Raw genomic sequence first — 14952 nt, 5'->3', positions numbered from 1 at the left:
CCCGCGGCTTCTGTTAGAAAAGTCTCTCTGAACGTGAACGTGTCTTTTTTCTCTGCTTTTCAGATTTCCTCTTTGTCTTTGGTTCCCGGCACTCAGCTGTGATGTTTAGTTTTAGTTTATCCTGCTTGGGGCTCAAGGCACCTGACGCGGACGGCTGAGGTCTGGGTCAACCGGGCACAGCCCCGGGCGTCCCCACCCTCGACGGCCTCTGCTGCGCTTCCTCCGGCACCCACTGGGTCCCTGACCTGTCCCGTTTCAGTTTAAGATGTCCCTGTGTTGACGGACTGTCACTCGCTGGTGACAATCCCTACCCTTCCGTCAACTTTCCCAAGTGGATTAATCACAAGTCCGAGTCTGAAAACTGGATTGGATCACCCGTGACTCTTATATTTTCTCAGCAAGAGTCCGAACGAATTACGTAAAGTCACAGAAGCTCTGGATCTTTTCACTGAAAGAAACAGAAACGTTCCTCTGGGCGGAAAGGTTACCTTGGTGCGGTCGAGCCCGCTACGTGCAGGCTGGCCTCCCGCTGGCCCCCCCAGCTCCCGTGGGGACGCTGTGGCTGCAGGGCCCACATTTAAGCTGGACTCTTCCCGCAGATCCTGGGTGCCTGCCCTCTGCAGTTCTCAAAAAGCCCTTTTTAAAACCCTGCTTCCTCCGGCCTGGCTGGTTCTCAGGGAGCCCTGGTCTGCCACCAGCTGCTGCCTCAAAGCCAGAAGTGGAGGAGAAGGGAATTTTAACTTTAAAGAAGGCCCAGTGTTTGTTTAACATACATTTATTCACTGAAATGAGATCCCGAGCTCATTTCATAAGGGCTTTCTCTTACGAGTGACTGGAGAAATCGAGCAGCATCTGAAACACGCAGCTCACGATCTGGGTTTGCGTGGAGAGCAAAGGCGGGAACACGGGAGGACAGACCCACTTTCCTGAAAAGTCTCGCCACGTCCCCCTCGCTCACTGCTGTCAACGTGGGCCGTTCCTTCCTGCAGGACCGTCAGCAGCTCAGGAACACACACGGTCTGCTGTTCCCACAGTGCCCGCGGCACCCAGTTCCATAAACACCTGCCGGCCCTGGCGCAGGACGAGCGCACGTGCTCACGAGGTGGTGAACCTCCGTGCGGCCGGCACCCGGGGGGCCGAGCTCCGTCCCCCGGGATGAGCCCGCGCTGTCCGCAGCCCCTCTGAACGCCCCCCGTGCACACGGTCACTCGGCCTCACCGGACAACAGCAGCCCGGCCCACGTGAGTTAAGGGCTGGACAGAAAGGCAGACGCGCTGAGAAGCGGGAGAACAAGTCTGTCCTGTGGACGCTGCGCTCTGTGGGCCAGCGGCTCTGCCATCGCAGCTCAGGGGCGGGGTGGACGGCCGGGCTGCGCTCCAAGAAAACCTCCCTGAGAAACAGCACAGACCGCCGGCGGGCTCCGAGGAGCGGGGACCACGACCCCTTTAAGCACCGCCCCGCGCCAGCGGCCGGCCTGGGCCCCTCGGTCCCAGAGCGGACCGGTTACATCCTGCAGGTACGCTGTGCTCCCTTGATTTGGGGGCACAATCCACGATGCTCAGTGTCCCCCGATTCTCACGATGTTCCCTCTCAGGACAGAACCTTAAGAAAAGCAGGTCAGCGGGTTGCCCCCTCCTGCGCTCGGGCAGCCCCGCAGCCAGGACGGCTGGGCTCCAAGCGCCTCCGGGGTGCAGCCCTGCTCACCAAACTGGGAGGCTGTCCCAGCGGGGGCCGGGGACGACAGGGTCCATGGTCCTTGGGCGGACCCTCCCACACGCGGAGACCGGAGTCAATCCTGGAAGCGCGAACAGAGGAGGAGGAAAGTGCGCCAACACCCGTCCCAGACGCTCGCCTGCACGCAGAGGAGCACACGGCGCCCGCCCTGGCCCCGACCCAGCCCCCCCCCGCCCCCCCGAACTCACTAGCAGCCGCGCGCTGCTCTCCGTGTCCCAAGTGGGGGGCGCGAGAACTCCTGCGGGGAGAGCCGGGGGCTCCAACTGAACTTGGTAGCATCCGTCCTGGCCTCCGGGACTCACTTGGTGGAGCCTGGTTAGACCCCGGGTGGGGAAGACTGGTGAAAGCCTTCCATACGGCATCGCTCTCGACCCCCGCGGGAATTCTTGCGGAAACCATGGCAGCGCGATCCCCTGCTGTGTCCTTGGTTGGCGCTCCTTGGACATTGGCACAGAGGCTGCCATCGGGAGACGCGTGCACCGCCACACGGCAGAGACGCGTGGGACGGGCGTGCACGCGCGCTCAGGCTACACGGCGGAGGCGACCGTGTGCTGCCCACCAGGTTCTTCTCCCGCGCGCCAAATGCGTAACAGGGCTCGCTGTGGACACAAGACCCGGAGGTCTCGCCAGGTGGTTCCCGTTATCAGAAACGCCACTGTGAGAACTGTGTCTCCACCGCACCCCGCCCCCCCCCCCCGGCCCCCGCCGTCTGGGGCCAGGATGGAACCAGTGTCAAAGGCTGCACGAGTGTGGTTCCCCACAGAGCAGGACCCTTCTGTCACCCTAAGAATAAAAAGCCAGAGTCCTCCAGCAGAAAATTGCAAATAAAAAGTTTAATTTCAGAAACTGAGTTCGCCGTTTATAAATACACTAAAACATAGTCAATGCAAATCCAGATTAATAACAGGTACAGGTTTTTAACAAAACAATTTTTCTAAAAGGTCACAGGCAAACAAGTGACTTGCTTCATCCAGAACATTTAATTGGTTTGACATAGGAAAATGAACCCTTTTCTGGACGTTGCAGCAAAAACTCTGAAGACGTATCATTGTTCAAACAATCTGACAACTGACGCTTCATTCTGATGTCCTTGGGATTCTGAAACGCCCCCGTGATGGCTGACTCTTCCCTATTATATATAAAAAAATCTAAACACCTAAGGCTATTCTTACAACTGCGATATAACAATCTTCTTCCCTGTTAATAAGCCATCTCTTCTAAAAAGAATTTTATACATAATTTGATCAAAGTGGGGTCAGCGGGGTCAGTGCACAAATTTCAAAGGATAGCTTCGTGGTGTCGCGACACCAGGTCCGAGGCTCGGGGCGTCCCCGACAGGACCGCCGTGAACTGGCCACTGCGCGCGGCCGACGGCAGGCGTCCGGGGGCTCGTGATCAGCGGTCGGGGCATCTCGGAGCGAGCCGACCGTGTAAAACCTGAATGAAAAGCATGAACCGGAACCCTCTCTTTACCACATCACTACACAACCAACATCGCGGGACACATCTAAACTTAGTTTTGTCTTCAAATGCCACACCTCTGTTGCAGTAAACAGGTATGTTCCAGAATATTCTCTGTACTCCTCGACATACTTTATAGAGCCTGCAGTTAAAAACTGCTCAGCCAGGATGGCTTGAACTCCACCTCCTATTTACAGATTTCATTAAACAGCCACAAAAGCTGTTTTGTTGAATTAAAGCAATTTTTTAACTAAAATACAGTACCTGATTTGTGGTTTTTACATAATTGAATAAAAAGCCTACAGGATAAAATCGTTTACATCTTCTCTGCCAGTCTAGTAAAACAAATTACTAACCCCCAACTTTTAAAAAACTTTACAGTTATGAATGAAACCCTAGTCATCGTATTTCATGATCGGCAAGACAGGCTCTCTGTAGCGGGCCGAGAGCCCGCGGTGACACCCGGCCTGCGGTGCTGGGAGTAAGGCACACGGAGACATTACAGTGAAGCTGGACGGTGAGGCTCGTGCCACCTCAGGGTGCCGGCCGCGGTGTCCCACGCGCCCCCACCCCCACCCCCCCCCCCCCCCGAGCGCGCCACCACCCGGGGACAAACAGCTGGTGCCTAATAACCAACAGTATTTTCCGTTCGGTGGCTCCGCGGTGAGTTTCAATACTGAAAGTATATTAAGGGAAGATTCACTTTCAAAAAGATGAGTTTTTCGAAGTGTTCCATCGTGAGCCTGGACTGGCCAAAGCCTCCGTTCTCGGTGGGTGTGCCGAACAGCCTTTCGGAAGGGACGATGCTCGGGGGGCAGCCCAGAAACCTGACGGCCAGAGCGGAGAGGCCTGGCCAGGCCGACCTCTTCAGGCTCCAGTAGGTGAGGGGGTCACAGCTGTGTTCGAGCACCTCCTCCTCCAGATACGCAAGCACCATGTCCTCGGGCACCTTCGTCTTCTCCTTGGGGCCCTTCCTGGTCATCTTGGCCACGAGCGACCACAGGTCTTCCTCCCCAACCGAGTCTCCGGAGGGGGAGCCTGGGTGGCACCCGTTGGAGACGGGCGCGTCCTCCGAGGTAGAGTTGAGCTCCTCCAGTTCCCTGATTAGATCCTGCTTGTACTGCGTGGCCTCCTCTTCCGAGAACAGGGAGGCCTTGTAGCGGGGGTCCAGCAGCGTGGCAAAGACGTACCTGGGGTCGTGGAGCGTGGCGGCCAGCCGGCTCACCATGGCCTCCTTCAGAGACTTGAGCATGGTGTCGATGCCCATGGTCTCCTCGAAGAGCATCTCGATCTTCCTGTTGAGGATGTGGATCATGGGGATGACCTGGCCGAGCGTGGACGCGTGAGCGCTCATCTCCCGGCTCGCGGCGTCGAAGGGCTTCAGCGCGTGGCACACGGACTGCATGACCTCCCACTGGTCGCAGCTGATCAGCTCTCTGAAGTTGCACTCGACGGACATCTCGTTGATCGCCCGCTTCTGCTCGATGAGCCGCTCGAGCATGTGGAAAGACGTGTTCCACCTGGACGGGACGTCCTGAATGAGGTGGCGCTGGGGCAGCGCGTACTCCTTCTGCAGCTCCGCCAGCTTCTCCTTCGCTTTGGGCGACCGGTGGACCCGCTCACATATCTTCCGCGCGATGCTAAGCAGATTCTGGACCATCCGCTGGCTCTTGATGGCCTCGCCGACCACGAGGTCGACCGTGTGGCTGAAGCACTGCACGCTCGCTCGCTCCCCTTCGCTCAGCGTCTTCCCTATGCTCGGGTTGTCGGTGACCGTGATCCCGACCTGAAGGCCGGGGGACGTCACCCAGGCCTCCCACCAGCACTCGAGCTGCTTCCTGATGCCGTTGCCGCCGTAGTCACAGTCGACCTGCGACACGTCCAGCAGGGCCGAGCAGTGGCGGTCCTCACGGTACGGCCGGGACGACGACGCGAAGGTGACCCAGTGCGCGGTGAGCGTCAGGTACTCGCGGGTCTGGTTACTCATCCATATTCCCGACGTGAAGTGGACCACGCCGCTCTCCGCCTCCTTCAGGTGGGACATGACTATCTGCTTCACATTATCGTACATGCCTGGGATGGCGGTCCTGGAGAAGTAGGAGGGCGAGGGCAGGGAGTACTGAGGTTTCAAGTATTCGAGCAGCCTGTTAAAGCCAACATTGTCTACAAAAGAATATGGCTGGAGGTCAAGTGCAATCATTTCGGCTATGAGACTTGTGATTTTTTTGGCAACTGGGTGGGAATCATAAAACTTCTCGGCGGTGTCATCCAAGGAAGAAGCTCCCGACAGCTCTGCGCCCGGGGGCCCGCGGAGGCCGGGCGAGGAGGGCCGCGCGGCCCTGGGCGCGTCGGCCTTCAGCGCACTGCCGTGGAACCTCTGCAGGTGCCGCAGAAGGCAGCTGGTGCCCAGGTTGGTGGGCTTCTTCCCCCTGCTTATCGTGCGGCCGCAGTGCAAGCACACGACTTTCGTGGGGTCTGCGGAGCAGACGGAGAAGTGGTTCCATAGCTTGGAGGTCTTTTTGCTGTGAATGGGAAACATAACTTGATTGTGTTTGGAAACCGTCGCCGGCAGGTCCGTCAACCTGGAGGAGGAACCCTCCGCGGAGGCCAAGGTCGCGTACGGAGCATCTGCCAAACCCGCACCCAGCAAGCCCTTCTGGCTCCCCACGACCTCGGGGTGGCGTCGGTAGAGGTGCCTCATCAGACAGCTGGTGCCCACGTCGCCCCTCTTCCCCCGGCTGATGACGCAGGCGCAGTGTCGGCACACGGCCTTGAGGCTGTCCGTGGGCGCCAGCGAGAAGTGATGCCAAACCTCCGACTTCAGCCTCTTCATGACCTTCTTGTTCTGCTGGAACACGGCGCCGGACTCCAACAGGCCGGGGCTCAGCCCGTCTCCCTGCGGCTCCTCGGGGGAGGGCGCCGGCAAGGCCTCGCCCGCGTCGTCAGAGGACAGGGCCGACGCGTCCTCCGGGAGCGCGTCCCCGGGGTTCGGGCGCCCCTGCGAGTCCTCGGCCGGCCGGTCGGGGGACGCGGAGGGGGACTCCTGGGCCAGCGTCCCGGGCGAGGACGACACGGAGCCCGGGCCCCCCTCCGGGGGCGGCAGGGCGGGCAGCAGGGTGGGGGGCGCGGCGTACGGGGGCGGGATGCCCGGGCCGCCCCCGTTCTCCTGCAGGGCGATGGAGCGGTGCGCCCGCCACATGTGTCTGATGAGGCAGCTGGTGCCCAGGTCCTTCCCGTTCTTGCCTCTGCTGAACTCGTTCATGCAGTGGATGCACACGGCCTTGGAGTTGTCCAGCGGCGACAGGTAGAAGTGCTTCCACACGGCAGACCGCCGCCGGGACCCGGACGCGCTCCTCGGGAGCGGGGGGTTTCTCTCCGGGCCGTTGTCCGAGGTCTCCTCGCAGTGGAGGGTGGGGAGGGGCGGCGGCCCCCCCGGGGCCTCCTCCCTGCCCGCCTTCTCGGAGGCGGACGCGTCGGAGGGCACTTCCTCGGGGGAGACCGCGGACTCCTCCGCCGCGTCGTCGCGGGAAGGGGCCTTGGACGCCAGTCCGGGGGCGAGCTTGGCGGGCGAGAGCACGGCGCCCGGGTCCCCGGTGTCGGCGGGCGCTGGCGGCAGCCGCAGCGGAGGCGGCGAGAGGGAGGGCGGGGCCGGCACGCCGCCGTTCTCCGGGACGAGCACCGTGGGGTGCGCCCTCCTCACGTGCCTCATGAGGCAGCTGGTGCTCAAGTCCTTCTCGTTCTTCCCGCGGCTGAACTCCTTCATGCAGTACGTGCAGATGGCCTTCGTGCTGTCCCGGGGCGAGATGAAGAAATGCTTCCAGGCCGGAGACTTCTTCCGGGAGCTCGCGCCCCGGCCGGAGAGCAGGCTCTGCGTCACGGCCTCCATGGCCACGTCGTACAGCGTGCCGCTGTACTGGGAGAACAGGGACCCGTACTCCTCCTCCTGGTCGGCAGGGAGGCGCTGGCCGGGGGGCTCGCGGCCCCCGCCCGCCTCCCCGGCCTCCGCCCGTTTCCTGTCCTCCTCGCTTTTAAACTCCACTCCTTCCAGACCGTGATTCGGGAGTCGAACATCTTCCCCTTCTATCTTAAAATTTCTTTTAGCGGAAACAAACTGGCCATCCCCCTTGGGACGAGGCTCCTGGTTATTCTCCATGACTGACCATAACTATCCTGGCTGCTTCGTCGCGTCACCTTAGGTGGGCGTAAACCTGATCCAAAGGCTCATCCGCACCCCCAGACGTACGTCGCCTTCAGCTTTTTCAAAACGATGCCGTCTTCCCAGACGCGCATGAGTGTGGCCGACCGTCAGTCTGACTGGAGAAGAGGGCCTGTGACCGGCGAGCGTGCCGTCTCATCTCAGGGCGCGGAGCACCACCTGCCAGGGGCCCCGGCACGGCCCGCCGCTCGGCACACACACCAGCTGACGCAGCGCAGACCCGCGTCCTGTCTCGGAGACCGGAGCGCCGTCATCCTGACAGCACGATGACCCTTGTGCATGATCTATCAAAGAAGACGAAACGAAGGTTAGCTCTGACCTGAATCGTACATTTCAAATCTATCCTATTGCTGTGAACAGATCGGCAACGCGCAAAGGTTCTATGATGGTATATTAAAATTAAAAACCTTGTTCCTTGACGTTTTACAATCCACTTATACGAGGAAAATACTTAAAACTGCAAAATAAGCACAAAATAAAGACATGAATTTAAATTCCAACTGCCTATTCATAAAGGGTTGCAGGACTGAAAGCACGCTAACATGGCGTAAGAGGCCGCTGGGTCCCCGGTACAAGGAGCCGCCGGAGACCCTCCCTCTTCCCGCCCTGCCGTAAGAGCCAATACGCAGAGCAGGGACTGAACCCAGCTAACCTGTCAGGTCATCAGGTCACAGACTCAACACCGAACAGAACAGAGAAAGCGGGGACTCCCAGCATCTAAGAGGGGAGCCAAGTCCACGAGGGCCGAGCAGCATCCACCCCGAGTGCCGCGGTGCCGCACGGGCACCGGGCTGGGCACCGGGCACCGGGCAGGGGGTGGGATCGGCCCCTGGGAACCCGAACGCTGCGCAGACGTCAGGAGCCGGTCTGCAACCGCGAAGGCAGGCGCGTGGGCAGGATGGGTGGGAACAGGAGGTGGGGTCAGCACACGGGGACAAAGTGGACACGTGGGGCTCACGTGGGGCTCACGTGGGGGAAGGAGCAGCTAATGGGAAAGTACAGGAAGGGGGCACAAATACCAGCACCAGCGCGCTTGCCAGTGAAGAGTGGACCCCGGCAAAGTACAAGAAGCTTACTTTTTTTGCTACAACAACCAGGGGTTTATTATAAATACAAGCTGCACAAAAACTTAAAACTATACATAAATCAAAACCAGAATGGCCCACGGGAGGACAAAAGGCTGATGTCTGACGCTTTGGCTCAGCCAGCCCCCAAATAAAAACCAACAAGGAGAAATCGAGTATGCGCGAAGCGAACCACCTGTGGGAAGAGAGGGGTGTGTGTCACACGGGGTGGCCACGGAGGCCCCGGGTCAGGGAGGACAGGCCCCCTCAGCGACACTCGGCCAAACCCGAGCCGCCCGGGGCGCTGGGGCCCTGCCTGGCTGGGAGGCCGTGCCAAGCCCAGAGCAGCGCTCGCGCGCCAGCCCCGTGGGGTCACTTGCTGGCTGCCCGGGCCTGCTGGGCTGGGGTCTGGCCCAGGTGCTGCCTCAGCATCCGAGCGGCCCGGGGAGAGGACGCGGTTACTGTCTGGCCCCAGACTTACTCCGTGGCCTCCAGCGTCTGGGCAGACACAGCGTCCTCGGCCACCACGGGCCCACCCGGCCCACCCGGGGCCGGCACGGCCTCGATGAGGCCGCCAAAGGGCACCGGGTGCCCAGGGCCGACCATCTGATGAGGTGCCAGCCGGCGGGGCCTGCGTCCCAACACATGGTGAGGAACACTTCGTCCTCGTCACAGCAGCTGCAGGACAGCCCGGGCCCTGGGGCTCCAGCTCAGGCCCGGCCAGGGCCAGCTGGCCATCTCGGGTCTGCCGGAGCCAGCGCCAGCCAGCCACTCCCCGCAGGGGCGGACGGCCCTCCTGCCGGGGCCTCTGGCCACGGGCGGCGGTGCTGGTGGGATGTGAGTGCCGAGAGCCACCCGGTCTGTACCCCTGCCCGTGCCCCTGCCTCGGCCAGCTGCCCGGCCCCTCGACCTCACCCGTCAACGTGTGGCCGGGCACACAGACACGGACGCCTGAGCGGGGGCTGAGCCGGGCCCTGCCGCGCAGACCGAGGCTGTCCACGGGCAGTGCCCACCGGCGGCCACACCGAGCAGGCGAGCCATCGCCGAGTGCGGGAGCCACAGCGGCGACGCCGGCCCAGAAGGCGTTCCGGACCAGCGCGCTTCTGAGAGAAGGAAGCACGGTCGATGGTGATGCCGCAAGACCTGCTCACGCGAGCCCGGCGGGCAGAGCAGGGTGGACGGTCGCCCTGACGCACTGTGCACGCCTTTCAAAACGGCTACTCTCACCAGAAGCAAACACAGGTTCTTCAGAAGGCATCCCAAAGAACGAACTCCACAAAGTTCGGCCACATGGTCAGGATAAAAAATAAGCTTGTGAATCCGTATCAGTAAGCACACAGGAGCAGGCCACCGGGGGCGGGAGTCGGCAAAGAGTGCAAGATCACTACACAAACTGCATTTCCAGAACACTGCATGTAATTACACGGTTCACACGTGTAATTACACAGAGAACACAGAGAACGAAGAAAAATGAGCAAAAAGTATGACGCTATAAAAACGAAAACCCAGATTTGGAGGAGACTTTTTAAGAAGTAGAATTACGAGTATATATAAAATCAAAACATCAATGAGACACCCACGAGGACGGCTGAAATCAAAAAGACAGCCAGTGACAAGCACGGACACAGATGTGGAAAAACACTCATCCACCACCGGCGGGGATGAAGACGGTGCGGCCTCTTCGAAAACCACTCCGGCAGCGTCTCAAACGTAAAGCCGCCCGTGACCCAGCAATCCCGCTTCTGTGTAAATACGGAGAAGTGAAGATGTGGGTTCACTCAAAAACCTGTACGTGGACGGCATCAGACAAAAAGCGGACACGACCCCCCCCCCCCCACACACCCATGAGTAGATGAAAAACGTGACGTATTCCTCTAATGGCAAGACCGTGCTCACCACGACACAGACGAACCTCGACGAACCTCGAGGTCATCGAGCTACAGGAACCAGACACAGGAGACGGCACACCGTGTGCCCGAATTCATACGAAATGTTCAGAGAGAGACAGAGGAGGGGAGAGGAGGCCAGGGGTGCGGGAGCACAACGGCAATACTGCTGACGGGCTGGGGGCTTCCTTCGGGGCGATTACAAATTCTGGGATCAGTTGCAACCTTACCAATATACCGCAGAAAGGTTTACCCTGTGGTGTGTGAATGACATCTCAATAAAAAGAAATTATAAATGCGTAACTATAGAATGAAAATAAAGGGAAACGGGTGATTAAAAGCAGCTGAAGGAAAAAATAATCAACTGAAGACGGATCCAAAGAAGTTCCCAAGAAGGCAGCGCTGCCACGGGAGCAGACGGGAGACACGGCGCGCCGGCTAGTCACACGGTTGAGAAGCAGGCGGGGACGGAGAGGTGGCATCTGATGGGCTCCCGACAGTGTCCAGAACGACGGACAGATGTGGAAATACATGCAAGCATAAAATACACCACACAGACCGAGGGAGCAATGATCTGAATCTTGATCCAAACTGACACGTTAATGAAAGTGAAGAACAAAGAGGGTGGGAGAGAGACGTCAAGCGGGGAGACGACCTGGAATCCAAAAAACATAAATCTAAAAAATTATGAAGACAACTGGAGAAACCTGAACACTAAGTGAGCCTCTGAATCTATTAAGAAAGTATTTATGTGGAGAGTGAAAATGGTGTTTGGTCTTTTATGTTCAAGCGTTGACAGATGAAGCGATACGCTGCTGGGGTTTTGCCTCAGAATAATCCAGTCTGGGGTGGGGGCAGGCAGAAGCTACAGATGGAACGAGACTGACCGCGTATGGACGATCATAGAGCAGGCGCAGGGTGGCGGTCACTGGGGGCACTTTACGGTTCTCTCTACTTGTGGGTATGCTCGAATTTTCCATAATGAAAAAGATATTTTGTAATGTTTATTTTTGAGAGAGAGCATAAGTGCAGGGGAGGGGCAGGCAGAGAGAGAGAGAGAGAGAGAGAGAGAAAGAGAGAGAATCACAAGCAGGCTCCATGCTGTCAGCGCAGAGCCTGACATGGGGCTTGAACCCACAAATCCTGAGATCATGACCTGAGTGGATGATCACGAACTGGATGTTTAACTGACTAAAGCCACCCAGGCGCCCCCTTAAAGAAAAAGACTTTAAAATCAAAGACCAACGACTCTCCTAAAAGTAAATGAAAATTCCTTTTAAAATTTTAACAAATCAGATTCAGTAGTAAAAACGTGTAACACACCAGGACTAAACAGGGCTAATCCAGGACTACAGAGTTCATTTAACATTTGAAAATAAGTCAATACAATTCACCACAGTAAGGAAAATGAACAAAAACCATACCATCATTTCAGTAGATGCAGAAAAAACATTGGATATAATTCAACACCCAAGGGCGCCCGGGTGGCTCAGTCGGTTTCGGTCAAGTGTCTGACTTCAGCTCAGGTCATGGTCTCACGGTTCGTGGGTTCAAGCCCCGCGTCGGGCTCTGTGCTGACAGCTTGGAGCCTGGAGCCTACTTCTGATTCTGTGTGTGTGTGTGTGTCTCTCTCTCTCTCTCTGCCCCTCCCCTGTTCACTCTCTGTCTCTCAAAGGTGAATAAATGTTAAAAAAACCTTTTTTAATTCAACACCCATTCATGATAAAAATTCTCAGCAAATGAAAACCAAAAGAAAACTTTATCAACCTGATAAAGGACATACAAAAACAGCCTAGAGCCAATATCACGCATGCTACTGACAGAGGCGGAGCGCCACCCCCCCAAGATCAGCACAGGACAAGGGTGTCTGTTCTCCTTGCGTCCAGTTGGCACCACACTGGCAGCAGGAGCCAGGGTGGTGAGTCAAACAGAAGAAACAAAAGACGTACGAACTGAAAACGTAGATGTAAGACTGTCTTCATTCATATTAAACATGTTTGTGTGGGTAAAATCATAAGGAATCTACTAAAAATAATAAGTCATTTAGAAAATTATGAGATACAGAACAATTGTTTTTGTATAGAGAAATAATTGAAAGATAAAAAATTTTTAAATTCTACATTTAACATACAAAAATATAAAATGTGTACAGATAACGTGAAAATGTGCGTAAGACTGTAGGCTGAACAGTGAAACAATACTAAATCGACGGAGTTCACAATGTGGAAAATCCAATATTGGTAAGACATCAGTGTTTCCTGAACTGACCTATACATTCAGTACAATTCCAGTCAAAATCCCCCAATTTCTTCTTTTTTTGCCATAGCTGATAAGCAGAGCTGACAATTTATATGGAAATATAAAGAACCAGGAATAAATAAAATAATAATTTACCCTTGTGTAACACAGGCAGGTGCGGGGGGCCGAGCCCCCGTCAAAAATCTGCATGTAACTTCTGACTCCCCCAAAACAACTACAAACAGCCTACAGTTGACCAGAAAAACACAGTGACCCTGAACAACATGGGTCTGAGGACTCCTTATACACAGATTTGCTTCCCAGTAACCACAGTACAGCGCTGTAAGTGTATTTTCTCTTCCTTAGGATTTTCTTAACATTTTCCTCTCTTCCTTAGGATTTTCTTAACATTTTCCTTTCTCTAGCTCACCTTACTGTAAGAACGTGGTGTATGATAAATGTAACACAAACAGCCGATTAACACACACTTTACAGGTTATGTGTACTTTGAAGAAGAATGGAACTGGAGGACCTACAGGGAGTTCTGCTTCTGGCCACGAAGGAGGGGGGCTTACCCGCTCACATTCGACAACTAGCGCACCAGATAAAACACCCAAAACGTTGTTCTCCAGACATGGGACGAGAGGGAAATTGGAAGCACCGGATGGCGATCCAGGACGCGGAGAGCGACGGTCAAGCTCGCCGCCTTGAGCACAGCCTACCGTGCAGGGAGCGGGACCCGACGCGGCCCTGGTGCTCCCCCTGCGTAGTCTGGCTGGAACCTGCACACAGAGCCCGGGAGATCCGTACAGAGTTCCCTTGTCCCAGGCTGATGGATCTGCATCAATTTAAGGAAACCGTTCTTGGAGGATCAGTGGGAAAAGCCGATGGAAGGACCGCCTGGGCTCCCGAGAGGAAACAGCAAGAAACCCAGCAGGAGGCTGAGAAGAAAGGCCGCCCCAACAAGCCACAGAGGGGCACACTGCAGCTAACGGAGTCGCACCCCAAAACAAGCCTCAGCGGCACCGAAAGGAACGTATGGCGTCCCGCGCCCAATAAAGGAAATGAGTGTTCAAAATGGCCGACATCAAACAAAAATTACCAGATGCACGAAAAAGCGGAACATGACCCCTAACCGGAGACAACCATCAGTAGACAGAGACCCAGCTATGACACAGATGATAAAATTAGAAGAACGTTAAAACAGGTATTATGAATATATCATTTGAGGTAAACAAAACGATAAATGTGATAAGGGGAAACTATAAATGAAATTTCTGGAGACGAAAATACGGTATTTGAAATGAAAAATATACCAGATGGGGTTAACAGCAATTTAAACACAACAAAAGATCAATAATTATGAAGACACAGTGATAAAAATAAAACAGGATGGGGGCGCCTGGGTGGCTCAGTCGGTTAAGCGTCCGACTTCGGCTCGGGTCATGATCTCGCGGTCCGTGAGTTCGAGCCCCGCGTCGGGCTCTGTGCTGACAGCTCAGAACCTGGAGCCTGCTTCGGATTCTGTGTCTCCCTCTCTCTCCGACCCTCCCCCCCGTTCATGCTCTGTCTCTGTCTCAAAAATAAATAAATGTTAAAAAAAATTAAAAAAAAAATAAAACAGGATGAAACAAAAAAAAAACAACTGAGAAATTTAAAATTTGTGCATCAGGGGCACCTGGGTGGCTCAGTCAGTTGAGCATCCAACTCTTGTATCACGTCAGGTCGTGATCTCGAAGTCATGGGATCGAGCCCCACATCGGGCTCCATGCTGAGCAGAGCCTGCTTGGGATTCTCTGTCTCTCCCTCTCTCTCTGCTCTTCCCCTGCTCACGCTCTCCCTCACAAAATAAACTTAAAAAAAAATCAAACAACTTTGTGTATTAAATGAGATTATTGGGTGAACAAATGCAGAATGAGAGAAAATATTTGCAAATCATGTATTTGAGAAGGACTTAATACCCAGGAGAAACAAAGAACTCCTACAACTCAACAAGGACCCAATTCAAAAACGGGCAGAGGGCTGGACTAGACTTTCTCCAAGGAAGATACACAAAGATGCTCCGCACCATCAATCGTTACGGAAGTACAAACCAAACACACAGGGAGAGATCACTTTGTACCCACCAGGAGGGCTAGCACTAAAACACAATAGTCAGAAAGAGATGAAGAAAAAGTGTTAACGAAGATGCGCAGAAATCGAAGTGACGTTCCTCAAAGCCTGACAAGGCTGCGTCTCTTACGTGCCTTTCTGCCCTTTGCGTCTTTGTGAAGTATTTGCCTGAGCTTTTACCAGGATGGGTGTTTTTTCTTTTTTTTTTAAATGTCTATTTATTTTTAATTCTTTTAAATGT

General features: G+C 55.7%; 1 protein-coding gene across 2 annotated transcripts in view; it reads right to left on the bottom strand.

Annotated features, from left to right (window-relative positions):
* Positions 1-3789: 3789 nt before the first annotated feature.
* Positions 3790-14952, bottom strand: part of ZBED4 (zinc finger BED-type containing 4) — a 29971-nt gene continuing 18808 nt past the window's right edge. For both annotated transcript variants that reach the window (XM_042993566.1, XM_042993565.1), the window contains exon 2: positions 3790-7695. In XM_042993566.1, coding sequence (XP_042849500.1) covers positions 3866-7348 — 3483 coding nt within the window. In that variant the 5' untranslated portion in view covers positions 7349-7695 and the 3' untranslated portion in view covers positions 3790-3865. The remainder of the gene's footprint in view (positions 7696-14952) is intronic.

Source organism: Panthera tigris, chromosome B4 (assembly GCF_018350195.1).
Source record: "Panthera tigris isolate Pti1 chromosome B4, P.tigris_Pti1_mat1.1, whole genome shotgun sequence".
Taxonomy (NCBI): Eukaryota; Metazoa; Chordata; class Mammalia; order Carnivora; family Felidae; genus Panthera; species Panthera tigris.
Note: the sequence above shows the minus strand (reverse complement) of the source record. Positions and strands in the feature narration are given on the sequence as shown.